This window comes from Anneissia japonica, unplaced genomic scaffold, assembly GCF_011630105.1.
Source record: "Anneissia japonica isolate Jap-2015-1 unplaced genomic scaffold, ASM1163010v1 scaffold3875_len19654_cov181, whole genome shotgun sequence".
Taxonomy (NCBI): Eukaryota; Metazoa; Echinodermata; class Crinoidea; order Comatulida; family Comatulidae; genus Anneissia; species Anneissia japonica.
In genome coordinates, this window is record NW_022726195.1 from 1 (window position 1) to 12,502 (window position 12,502).

Below are 12,502 nucleotides of genomic sequence, written 5' to 3' on the forward strand. Positions count from 1 at the left end.
TCACTCTCAAGTTTTATGTGGCAAATACATGTGATTTCCCCATTTATAGGTGTGATACATGACATTGTTATGCCCATATATGGTTTGTTTCACATCCAACAGCAAGCACACTCAATTACAGTGTAAAACAAAAAATGTCTTGAAGGTTTAGAAGATGGAGTTCCTAATGTGTAACAGGACAGGATATGCCATTCATTGTTAGAACCGCGCATGCTCATATCAAGGTTAATTGATGTAAAAACCATACGCACAACAAACGTTTTGGATACGAGTATGCACGGTTCTAACCACAAATTGTTAATCTTAACCAAGCTATAGCTTCATAATTAGTTCTAAATCAATGATTGTTCCAAGTTTGTTCTGTACACTTAGAGACACTCACCTACACATGAACTCTGTTTAAGATATTGAGCTCTATTTGTGACAGTATTTTACTCATCAGCTTAAAATACAAGTCTCTTCCAAAAGTTTGTGGGTGTCATTTTTTTTGTTCTTATCATTTAGAGATGATCTAAGTAACGAGAACAAAATTCTTGGGAAAGAGAATGCCAGGTTAAAGCACGATTTAACAAATGTTAGGTAAGTTACATACAACAATAGTACAAAAATCATCTATCCTTAATCTTGTGACATCACTGCATCATATCAATAATTGTTTCATACTCATTTAGGCACATGGACTAAGGAGTGAATTTAATTGTCATGGTCATGTACAGTATTTTTATACACTGTAGTGACAATGCATCTCCCTCTTCCAATATAATTATCATGACATACACATGTCACACTATTACTCGTCAGGGGTGTAGGGTGATTTCAGCCTGTGTGTGAGGGGCGTGGGGTGCAAAAACTAAGAATGCGGAATTAAATCCCAGTATGCAGAACTAAATCCCCAGTAATACCAATGAAAACTTAATGTCATTTTTAGTATTTTAACCCACTTAGTGGAAGTAATTTGCTGCCACGGGGGAAGGGAGTGCACCCATGTTACTCTAATTGTTTATAGATTTGTAATTTATGCTTTAATAATTATTAAGTGCTTCTGAATTTATTGTTTTGCAGGCAGGTCATGGAAGAACAGAAGGCAGACATTTCTCAAATCCAGACATCTGCATACGATAATGATGTTAAACAAAGAGAGATGCAGTGGAAAGTGGAACAGCTAACCAAAGAACTGACAATGGAGAGAGATATACAAGATAAACTAGAGAAAAGGTAAACTTGTTTTACAGAATTTGTGAGGATATATATATTGCAGAATCTACAATTAAGTTTTGATTGTCAACCTCATTTCACACCATAAAATATTTGTGACAAGAAACTGTGATATGTCCATATTTTGGGGTGACAAGAAACTGTGATATGTCCATATTTTGGGGTGACAATAAACTGTGATATGTCCATATTTTGGGGTGACAAGAAACTGTGATATGCCAATATTTTGGGGTGACAATAAACTGTGATATACCCATATTTTGTAGTGACAAGAAACTGTGATATGCCCATATTTTGTAGTGACAAGAAACTGTGATATGCCCATATTTTGTGGTGACAAGAAACTGAGATATGCCCATATTTTGTAGTGACAAGAAACTGTGATATGCCCATATTTTGTGGTGACAAGAAACTGTGATATGCCCATATTTGGTTGTAATATGACATCATCATGCCCATATATGGGCACATCACACAATTTTTTTTACATAAAGTTTGATAGTGTGGACAGAGCTGTAACATTTCAAATTGATTTCCTTTTGTTTCTGTGATTATAAAGCTGTGATGAAAAAGATCTGAAGATCCATGATCTGAAAAAAGAACTGACATTGAGAGATGACAAAAAGAAGATAGAGGAGCTCAGAAATTCAAGGAATGATGGCCATACAAGTGATCAAAGGTATAATATTTACTAAAAAGGGAAAATTTTAGGAACATGCACCTAGATGCCCAGAAATGGCATGCTATAAAAAAAATCCTTTTTTTAAAGCAGTGTTTCCAGACCCCTACTGTTGCTGCCACTGTACATTAATTGTACACAAACAATAATGAACTTTTGTGAATACTTACCAGTTTTGTGATTGTGTCACATTTGAGATAAGATGGTCATAATCTGTTTCCATCTGGTATCACTTTGTTGCTTGTAGTACTGCTGTTGATCTGGAACACATGATGAAGGACTTGAGCTCAGAGATCAAATCTGCAATGAAGAAGTCTGCTGCACGGGAGAATGATTCTGATGATAAGAAAAAAGTAAACAAATGTATCCATTAGAACCATTTTGTTTTAGGTTTTACTTGCTCAATGAGAAGCCCTCAAGTGTTGAAAAAAAATAAATATAAAAAAATATATATGCATAAAGGTATCTGATTTTTACTTTGATACCAACTTGGTGATGACCACAAAGATAGTTTTGACAATTCCGACTTTGGTAATTAGTTGAACAACTGATAGTAAACAATAATGTTAAATTCAAATCTGTTGTAACAAGACATGCTTTCAGCCACGTACAGTATCTAAGTTGTTGGGGCACAACCCCCACCAAAAAAAAGTTTGTACCACTATAAATTTGCTTTTAGAAGTTAAAATCACCTCAAACTAAATCATTCACTAACTAGTTACCCCCACTTCCATTTTACACCCTCATTATACCCCGTGCACTACCCTTAGATATGCCATTGCAGATTATGTCACTTATAGATTACTTTCTTTCTACCCTACCATACATTTGTTTAGAATCATTAAATATTCTTTATATACCTTCAATTTTATCAGAACAATGAACTTGAGATGAAGGTTCACATTCTTCACATGCAGCGATTAGCAGACATGGAGAAAATCAGTCAACTACAGGGCAACCTCAAGGATGTCACCAGCAAACTGGAGAGAAAGGACCATGAAACTAGCTCACGCAACATTGCTGACAGGTATGTAGCCAACAGTTTTTAAGGCACAGTCTTGCACAGTGCTCAGAATATATATATTCCAAACATATCAGTTTTTAAATACCTGCTAGAAATTAAACATCCAGAGCTCTTATTCCTGTGGTCGGTTAGCTGTGATAAAGTTAATTGTCTCATTTGACTGTTATAAAGATGTGTCCATCACATGGGCACCAGGGGTGGGTCCAGAGATGTCCGAAAGGTGGGGGCCAATCAAGATAACACTACCCTAGGTGCGTGCCCCTGCGAAATTGTTGCGTTCTAAATGCCCGAAAATAACCTCTGAGGCGTTTTGGACGATCAATATTTCCTTTTTTTCTTTCTTTTTTTTTACTTTCCAAATGGCGGGGGCTGGGCCGGGGCCAGCCCACCCCAACTAAATTCGCCTCTTGGCACATCAGTTTGCCCCTTGATTATTCGCAGAGAAACATTTGAATAAATAATGTTAAGAGTTATGTTTGGTTATGAGAAAAATTCTGATATGCTTTTTAAGGATTTGCACCAAGGACCACAGGATTGCAGGGCAAGCACTTTACTGGCTCCTAATTTTACCAATTGTATGCATACCTGTACATTCATTGCCTATGATGTACTCTATTTCAAACATGTAAATCATCTCTTTCAGGACTAGCCCCAATGCAACAGACATCTGCCAGGCTCTTGCTCGTGCCCAAGTCCGAGCATACGCTATGAGTCTAAATGAAACCCCCCTCTACCAGTTTGAAAGTTCAAATCTCAGCGGACTTCAAGCACCTGGATTTTCTTTCACAAGCCCTAACATGAGAACATCAACCCCGAACCGTAGTGCGCACAAAGGTTCAGAAAAAAAGTTGTTTTGATATATTTAACATTTTATCTATAAATATACAGTATCTAATATTCACTAATATTATATTTGTGTTATTGTGCAATAGTGATTCTAAATCAATGCATTTATAAAAATATATTTTCTTAAATGAATTTCAAGATTATTTGTTATATAAAACTCAAGAAATATTTATGATATATAGTTTTAATTATAATAGTACTGTATTACAAAATAAAATATTATTTGCCAAATGAACAATTATATTACAAATGGAAAAGTATATAACTGGAAAATAAAGACAATTTGAACAAAAATACAGGAGATGTTATACTTTGGTTTTTGGCTTTATTTACACTATTTGTACAGTTTTATACAAGTAACTGCAAGTACTGCAACATTAGGATTGAACTTGCTCTCAAGAAGTAGCTACTCCACAAGCACAAGTTCTGAAGGTCATGGGTTCATTTCCCAACTGAATCACTTGCAGTATTTTTTCACATGTATTTGGGATTGTACTGAGCAGTCAGTGAAATATCAGGTTGAGTAAAACATTCCTAATAGTAATGTAGGATCTTAGCTGCCCCATACAGTATGAGGTTTATTCCTTTTAGTAAAAATAATGCCTGTCCATACCAGGTCCGATAATTAATGTCGTTGACAATGATCAATATTTTCAAGAGTTTTCATTTTGTGGTTGAATGTACTCCATGATTTCCTTAACCATTTCATCATCAATGCCTTCCTCCTCCTCCTCCTCTTCCTCTTCTTCCTCTTCTTTCTCCTCTTCATCACCACTTATGTTCATTCCATGTTCACTTTCTTCAGCTTCATCCTCGTTCTGTCTATCCGATAAATACACTGAAAAAGAAACCACTTCAAATTTATTTAAAGTAAAGAATATAATATCATGATAGCATTAATATTATTAATATCAAACACAAACTACAGGGGGCACTCAATAAACAACATACCTCTACCAGACCACTTATAAAAAAATATACTTATAATTTAGAAAAAAAAGATAAATAGACAAAAGAGTGAAAATAAATTAAAAACAATGGATTTGAAGATTTTAAAGTTAGAGAGTGTTATAACAACATTAAAAATGCATATTACCCTAGAAATCATGCAACTCACTTTCTTTGACTTTGGCTGTGATGAGGTTATGTATGATGTCTCGCATGTTTTGAAACGAGTCCGGCAGAAGCCATCCATCTCGCTCATCGCAAGCTTTCTCGCATCCATCATTAGCATGAACGATCTCCTGAAGCTCATCATCCTTAATGTCACATACTTGGTAGTACATTTGATAAAATGGTGGAAGAACGTCCCTAGTGAATATATAATGGTTCTCCTGAAATATAAGAAAATTAATATGCAAGTGATGTTTGTCAGCAAACATTTATTAACAATAAAAGCATAAAATAACTCATTTTTTATAACAACTGATAGTTGTGAAAATTTTTGAGATGATAATAACAGCAATAACAATATTTATAATAAAAATTGAAATAAACATTACTGTATTAATAAATAAATATTGATATGCATTTATTTTGTGCTGTCCATAGCCAATATTAAAGCACTTTCCCCTCATTACTGAGAACACAAACAACAATCAGCTTCTGAATGAATTTTCATGGTTTATCATGAATATCAATCAGACTACTATATACCCCAAATTAAATACATCAGTGGTGAAGTTGATAGTCTCTGGTTGAGATGCCTGGATGAACAGTCGTCATGTTTCCTTTAGCATAAATGGCATCTTTTACATATGTAACATCAGACAATTTCATTACAGGAATGGTGCCAGGATTTCCCCGACGGGGGGAGGGGTTTTCCTCGATGAGAAGATTTCCTCGATGAGAGCAAAGTGGGGGTGGTTGCTTAAAATGTTTCGAGAGTGGTCCAGGGGCGAACCCCCAAGAAAATTTGACAATTTAGGGGTTTAAAGGCTTGTTTAATCGATTTTAGAGTCTATTAATATGTACAAAATACATATAATTTTTTTTTCTCCCTGATAAATTGCGGTTTTTCTCCCTGATGGGGGGGGGACAGCCCTCCCTATGGGGGAGCCATGGCCTCTCTCAGCCCCCCACTGGTGCCACCCCTGTTCCATTAATTTCATTTGGTAAGTTCAGCTAAAGAAAACTTGGCATATGAGGCTTGCCATCCAAAAACCAGCATACTGTTACTAATTGTTAAACTGAGTAATTAGCACAAGAATGTGGCAGTATTGTACACTTCAGTACAGAGAAGCTGTAATACTTTTAACCATAACTTTGGCAATAGAAAGTCAATTCCAGTAAATGACCCATCATTTTATATTTCCATTTGTCACTAATGCTGGTTTTGGAATGGCAAGTCTCATATTTTATTTCATCCAGGTAAACATTTTAAAAAACAGACTTACAGGCAGCTTGGGTAACTTGGAGGGATGAGCATGATTACGTCTAGAATGGAAGAGCGAGAGAGGCAGTTTGGTCGAAACATCTGTTACATCTGCTTTAAATGCAATGTCTGGTTTAAAGGCTCTTGCAGCTGCAATGATAGAGCCATTAGGATAATTTTTTTAACAAGTTTCTTGTAATTTTCTTAAAACTTGTCTTAAAAACACCTTTTCTTTTCTACTTACAGCATAGATTTCATTAATAAAACAACTACTTTTTGTTACATATAAATAGATGATGATAGAATCTTGATTTACATATTTATTTATTTTAAATACCTACCAAGACGGATTCGAACATCCAACATCTGGTAGATTTTGGACTTCGGGTCTTTCCTAGGATCATATCCAATTTTACACCATAAAGCTCTCCATGGTCCTGTCACAAAGTAGTATGCCATGCTGGGTAGGATGACTTTGATGTTCTTGAATTCCAAGTTAGCATAACCCATCATGGATGTACGTGACCAAATTGGACGCTCCTCAAATAACTAATAATAAAATCTATTGATTATTACTTTTTTATTATGATTCTTATTTGTAATAATTGATGAAATATGCATTGTTACACACATACACAGCTACATTATACAAACAGAGATTACTATCAGCACCACAGATCCTTACCACTACCCAAGCCCCTCCCCGTAACACACTGACCTGCTTACATCATACCAACACTTTCCCACATCACATTGACCTTCAACACCATACATAGATAAAATCTTTGACATACCCTCAACTTATGCACTGACCTTTCTTGCATCCTCTTACATTGGCACCCCCCTACTTACACAAACACAGATCCTCAAACCATACACAGATGCTCATCCTCTTGTATAAGTCCTCACTCACTTAGATCCACACATTTTACACTTACCATTCATTATAATTTTACACTTAAAAGTTTGTTTTACACTTACATATACCCTTTCCATAGCCTATTACAATATCGTCACCCCTTACATAACCCTGATCAACACAATACTAAGTGAATGAATCATTGTTTTAACTTGATGTCAAAGAAACTTACTTTTTTCATCTTCTGCACATCTTCCTGAAGTTGATACCGCTTTAAAATCTCGATGGCAGCTGGTAATGGCTCTAGGGGAATCCCCTTATCTTCAAATTTCAAAAATATCGCATTGTTATTTCTTCGATCTCTGTCAGTACCAACTAAATGGGCTTCTTGTAAGATCTTGCTTTTCATTATTCGTGCTTGTTTCTCTTGTTTGTAGTTATAGTCACAAGGAATATCCACACGAGAGAAAGCTTCAGGAAGAACAAATAATGGAACATCCCGTTTGAAGTAAGATGAGTCCTCTAGTTTCCTCGGAACTATTTTATCAATTATGGACTCAAACGTTCCAGAACTGTTTTTAACCATAGGAAGATACTGAAAATCTACGAAGCCTAGTTTAAAAAAAAAAAAGAAGCAAAACATATAAAATATGTGTATAAAATAATTCAAATATAAACTGCCTAATGCTAATAAAATATAAGAATACTTCCAATATTTGAATCGCTTCCTTTTTTATATTTATGTTAGTTAATATTTTTCATTTACAAATTGGAAGAAGAGAGTATTTCTCACAAATTAACATATTTCCTATCTTCTATACACCATTTTTGCTAAATTTGAAATAAAAATTTCCGAGAACCTGGCAACTACCACTGAGGGACAACCAGAGGCCTAGGCATTCGCTTTACGTAGTAATACCAGTGTTTATCTGTGCTCTGTGAATGGAGCACGACTTTTTGGATGTAGAGGCCTAGCCTAGTCTTTGAAAATAATAGGCCAAAACATAAAATAAGAAAATAGGGGCGCATAAAACCTGCAGTGTTTCTGGTTTTCAAAGTACTCAAAGAAAATGTCTAGAAAAACAAAATTTGCTCAGACTAGGCTGCTGGATGTCGCCTAGTGAAAATTTGTGAGACGTTGGTGGTGCTGTTTCAAAACAGAACCGATAAAATGGTGTATTTTATTCCTTATAAAGAAATTAAAACTTATTACCACAACTAAGAAATTCAAATGTTGAATTTTCATCTTCTTCAAGCATTTGAATAAACTACTTACTATTAAATTTATAACTTGTCTCAATAACTCCAACAATCTCAGCCTGATATTCTTCTTCCATCTTTCCCTCAACTTCAGCATCACTTGACCTATTTTTCCTGCATCTTCTGCGCACCTTCAGAAGAAGTCTTTCCGTTGGCACAGCCTCACCAGTGCAGCAATGTGAGTAAGGATCATCGGGTCGGAAATGCAAATTCAATCGTTTAGTTTTATCAGCCATCACCTGCATATCAATTGAAGAAAAAGTGTAGCTGTTTATGCAGCTAATGTGAAGCTACAATGCCTAAAAACAGTAACTGATTGTACCTATTGTACATGTACGTGATTTGTTTTGAATAATGTTATACAAAATCAACAATACAGTTATTTACGTTTACGTAGGTATACTGTATGACTGCAAAGGACCTAATGGTCCATAACATTGCAGGATAACAAGGAGCTGTATGGACCCGTACACTGGGGTAACCTACTTATGTACTGTACTGTACTGTTCTTTAAAGTGCACATGATCCAATTGTGTACATTGAGCCTGCAGTTTTTGACACAGGAAGCATGGATGCTTTATTACCGTGGAGACTGCCTCCTCTCAATGTTTCCATGTCGGCCATAAATAGGTATGTTACAAATCGTGACGTCACATTTCCTAGTTTTGGTCACTTGTTCAATGGTGGGCTTGCACTTTCGTGTCAGGCTGAAATTGGGTTTTTAATCTTTAAAAATGCCAATTCTCATTGGATATTGCTGATGTCATACATTAATATGCAGATTAAAAGTCAAAGAAAGGTTACACATTTGTTTTGTTTTCATCCATCTTTTAGTTTCTCTGTAGCTGACGTTTTAACTTTATTATATACTCAAATAAAATTCCATTTTTTAAGCAGAAAAGAAAGTAAATATGAATTTCTAAAGATAATACAAGTACAACCCTATGTTAGATAGATAAGTAATTAATATTTTTACCAAATATGAAGAAATTTTTTTTTATAAGCTGAGAATTCAGCCACCTACCCACAAACCACAGTGCTGGGGAGGCCTAGCCTAGTAGGAGGGCTAGGGCCTAGACCTAGTAGCTAGGAATAGGTAGGAGTAGGAGGCTTGACAGTGACACAGTACCTTCGAAATATTTTCTTGACCTCCAAAACACTCCATCATTTTATCAACATTTTCTACTTTCCCAGGAAATTCAACACAAACGATGCGTTTACTTGAATATGGCAATGGTACATTCTGATCTGTACCTTCTTTTGCCATGTTGCAAACAAACGTAAACACGCATGTAAAGGTTGAAGGTTATCTTTTCCAAAATGTTTGTAGGGCGCCCCCTGTCTAACAAAATTATAAAACTTCAAAGATCTTATAAACTTTGCTGCGCCTCTCTTTTTAATTTGGTTTCAGATCAGACAATATTGCTGTATAAAAACTTTAGCCCGTTAAAAAGTCTAGCTTGGCGTAGCCTAGTCTTAATTTAATACACTAACCTATAAAGCTAGTAGTAAGTATATTTTTAACATTCAAACATATGCATAATATAATAGATTATATCGACTATCCTATCGCAAATAGGCCTAGGCCTAGTTCGGTTCGGCCAGGGCAGGGGGCTAGGCCTAGCCTAAGGGCCTAACGGTAGGCTAGGCCTAGGTCTACTTAATAACCCTAGCAGTAGTAGCAGGTCTACTTAATAACCCTAGCAGTAGTAGCCTAGTAGGACCCTAGGCTAGGCAGCTTTTATTTTTTTATCCAAATTTTTGTATTGAAAGATTACTAGCATTATTAAACATTTGAATTGCCGGTGATAATCTACATGCATGGCAGATTTATCACACACAGGGGCGCAGTTGGCATGCACCCTCCCCCTCCCCTCCCCTCCCCCACTAAATGTTTCAAACAAAATTATTTTTAAAATTGAAAAAAAAAATTATATTCATATTGAGGTCTTAGAGTGCATTTCCAGGTGCCATAATCATAAATTGTCTTCCCTCAGCCCAACCATAGGGCTGAGGTAGTCTAAATAAACCCTCAATCTCATTTGTGATGCCCCTCTATTTTAAATTTTTGGATCTACCACTGATAAAACAATTCCTATATTGCTTAACCCCAATTTTTCTTTTTTGTTAAGATTTACTTAGAAATTCAAAGAGAAGATCAAAAATGGTTGGAAAACGAACAGCTTCAGAGTCAAATAATAACAGAAGGGATAAAAGGTGATTAGTATCAGTTTTAACAGGAATAAGTTTGAGACAGCACTATACAGACTTGCCTCCTAAGTATTTTAGCTCAGTTGAAAATATATGCTACCGCTTCAGTACTTAATTTAATCCCATGCATGCAATTGTCATTTATTTCATATACTTTATATATAAAAATTGATTGCTTCATTTAATGATTGTGAGCCAGAGATCTGGTACTTTATTCAAGGATTTTTAACTGTTACCAGGATAGGAAGAATTAGCTTTATGTGCGGTATTGTTATGCAAATGAGCCAGATAAGCACAATCTGCACATGCTCAGAAAAACAAAACTTTCCTTGCCGCACGATGTCCACTCTGCGTATTGGTTAGGCGTACAGCTAGGCCTAGCCGAGAATTACGGTACGGTAAAACAAAGCAAAATAAGGGTACTAATTTCACTTGGCATGCAAATCAATCATACTTACACACTTAAAAACAAACTAGTCTACCAATAAAATCAGCTGCAAGTTAAGATATAAGGCAAGTATGTCTACAAATTTTATTTTAAATTGATGTGATTAGGCTGGCCTGGACCCGGCCTAGGCCATGTCTAACCGCTTATAAAAAAGCAGAAAAAAGACCCAAAACAAATTAGAATGAAGTTATCAATTAACTAGTGCATTAAAATTATTCATATACTTACTACTTACGTACCTATATAAAATTAAAGTGTATTGCTCACAAACGCCAATATTTGGATTTTAATACACCTTTTCCCCGAATCAGTAGACATCTCGAAGTGATGACAAACAGCCTAAGTCAGTCGTGCGTAACAAACAAAAATAAGATAAGCTAGGCCTAGCTGTACGCCTAGCCGATACGCAGTGTGGAAAGGAAAGTTTTGTTTTTCTGAGCATGTGCAGATTGTGCTTATCTGGCTCATTTGCATAACAATACCGCACATAAGGCTAATTCAAGTTAGATGGCTTAAACCAGCCAGCTTCCTATCCTGGTAACAGTTAAAAGTCCTTGATATAATAAGAAGGAAATTGTCTTTCGGTGTACTGTCAATTTACCATCATAACAACCCTACTTGTCAAAAAGTTTTTGCCTAGTACATTATCCTTTAAGTGTTTCGTCCAAAAATAATTCTTAAATCCAATCCAATCAATCTGAAAATATTTGCAAATGGAAGTGGTGAACAAGTGTTAAGGGCCTTAAATGATTTGGCTGTATTACGTTTTTAATTCATTGATGAGTGCTTTAAATTTAATTTTAAGTAAATTATTTCAATTATTTCCTTCAGTGCTTTGACAATTGTAAATATCCTGATACACAGTGGTGTTTCTACAGTAGTCTTGAAATGGGCGGAGGGGGGATGATGGTGGGGGGCTCAAAGGTTAAGTGGGATCTCAATGATTAAGTGATTGATGCTAGCTTGCAAAATAAGGGAATATGAGGTGATTTTCATACTGCTGTACTTGAGCGTGATTTTTTTTTTTTTTTTTTTGCTTCAAACCTTTTTATTGGTGTCGGGAGCATGCCACTAGATATACCACTGCAATACATAGATAATATTACTATTAAATGCCAACATATTGAATATATTTCAGTGGCAATTGACCATTGTTCTTTTCATATCTCGATAATGATTTGTTACTCTCTAAATCACAAATATAAAAAAAATCACTGTAAAGTTTATCTGGGTTCAGAATAAATTATTTATAAGAATATAAATGAGTTAGTTATGTTTCGTATAAATAATTTATAAGAAATATAAATAAATGAGTTAGTTTCATATTAAATACAACTAACAATTTATTTCATTATTGTCAAGAGCATGCACAGGATCAGAATAAATTATTTGTAAGAAATTGTAAGAATTAAAAAATAAATGAGTTGGATAAATCATTTATTTATAAAAAATGAGTTACTGTAGTTGTAAATAATTTTTGATAAGAAATATAAATATGAGTTCATTTTGAATACAAATTAATTTCATTTTTGTCATGAACACAGTCTTGATCAGTATAAATTATTTATAAGAAATATAAATAAATG

General features: G+C 35.0%; 3 protein-coding genes across 4 annotated transcripts in view; 2 read left to right on the plus strand and 1 right to left on the minus strand.

Moving 5' to 3' along the window:
* Window positions 1-504: 504 nt before the first annotated feature.
* LOC117113070 (intermediate filament protein B-like) lies at window positions 505-4,027 on the plus strand (the record flags this gene model as incomplete). Its single annotated transcript, XM_033256301.1, is given in 6 exon segments — window positions 505-579; window positions 1,063-1,215; window positions 1,775-1,894; window positions 2,142-2,247; window positions 2,770-2,921; window positions 3,562-4,027. Coding segments are annotated over 6 exon segments (820 nt in total), but the record flags the coding sequence as incomplete, so codon positions are not given.
* A 42-nt stretch (window positions 4,028-4,069) lies between these two features.
* The window catches only part of LOC117113069 (general transcription factor 3C polypeptide 5-like), a 9,530-nt gene continuing 1,097 nt past the window's right edge, over window positions 4,070-12,502 (minus strand). Inside the window, exons 1-7 of one of the 2 annotated variants that reach the window (XM_033256299.1) lie at window positions 9,387-9,553; window positions 8,274-8,496; window positions 7,230-7,609; window positions 6,480-6,687; window positions 6,161-6,288; window positions 4,882-5,098; window positions 4,070-4,602 (exon numbers count right to left, since the gene is read on the minus strand). In XM_033256299.1, the coding sequence (XP_033112190.1) occupies window positions 4,418-4,602; window positions 4,882-5,098; window positions 6,161-6,288; window positions 6,480-6,687; window positions 7,230-7,609; window positions 8,274-8,496; window positions 9,387-9,524 (1,479 nt within the window). In that variant the 5' untranslated portion in view covers window positions 9,525-9,553 and the 3' untranslated portion in view covers window positions 4,070-4,417. Of the gene's footprint in view, window positions 4,603-4,881; window positions 5,099-6,160; window positions 6,289-6,479; window positions 6,688-7,229; window positions 7,610-8,273; window positions 8,497-9,386; window positions 9,554-12,502 lie in introns of those variants that run through there. The other variant, XM_033256300.1, reaches the window with a different exon arrangement.
* The window catches only part of LOC117113068, an 8,177-nt gene continuing 5,317 nt past the window's right edge, over window positions 9,643-12,502 (plus strand). The window contains exon 1 of the mRNA XM_033256297.1: window positions 9,643-9,765. The gene's annotated coding sequence lies outside the window, so the exon portion shown is untranslated. The remainder of the gene's footprint in view (window positions 9,766-12,502) is intronic.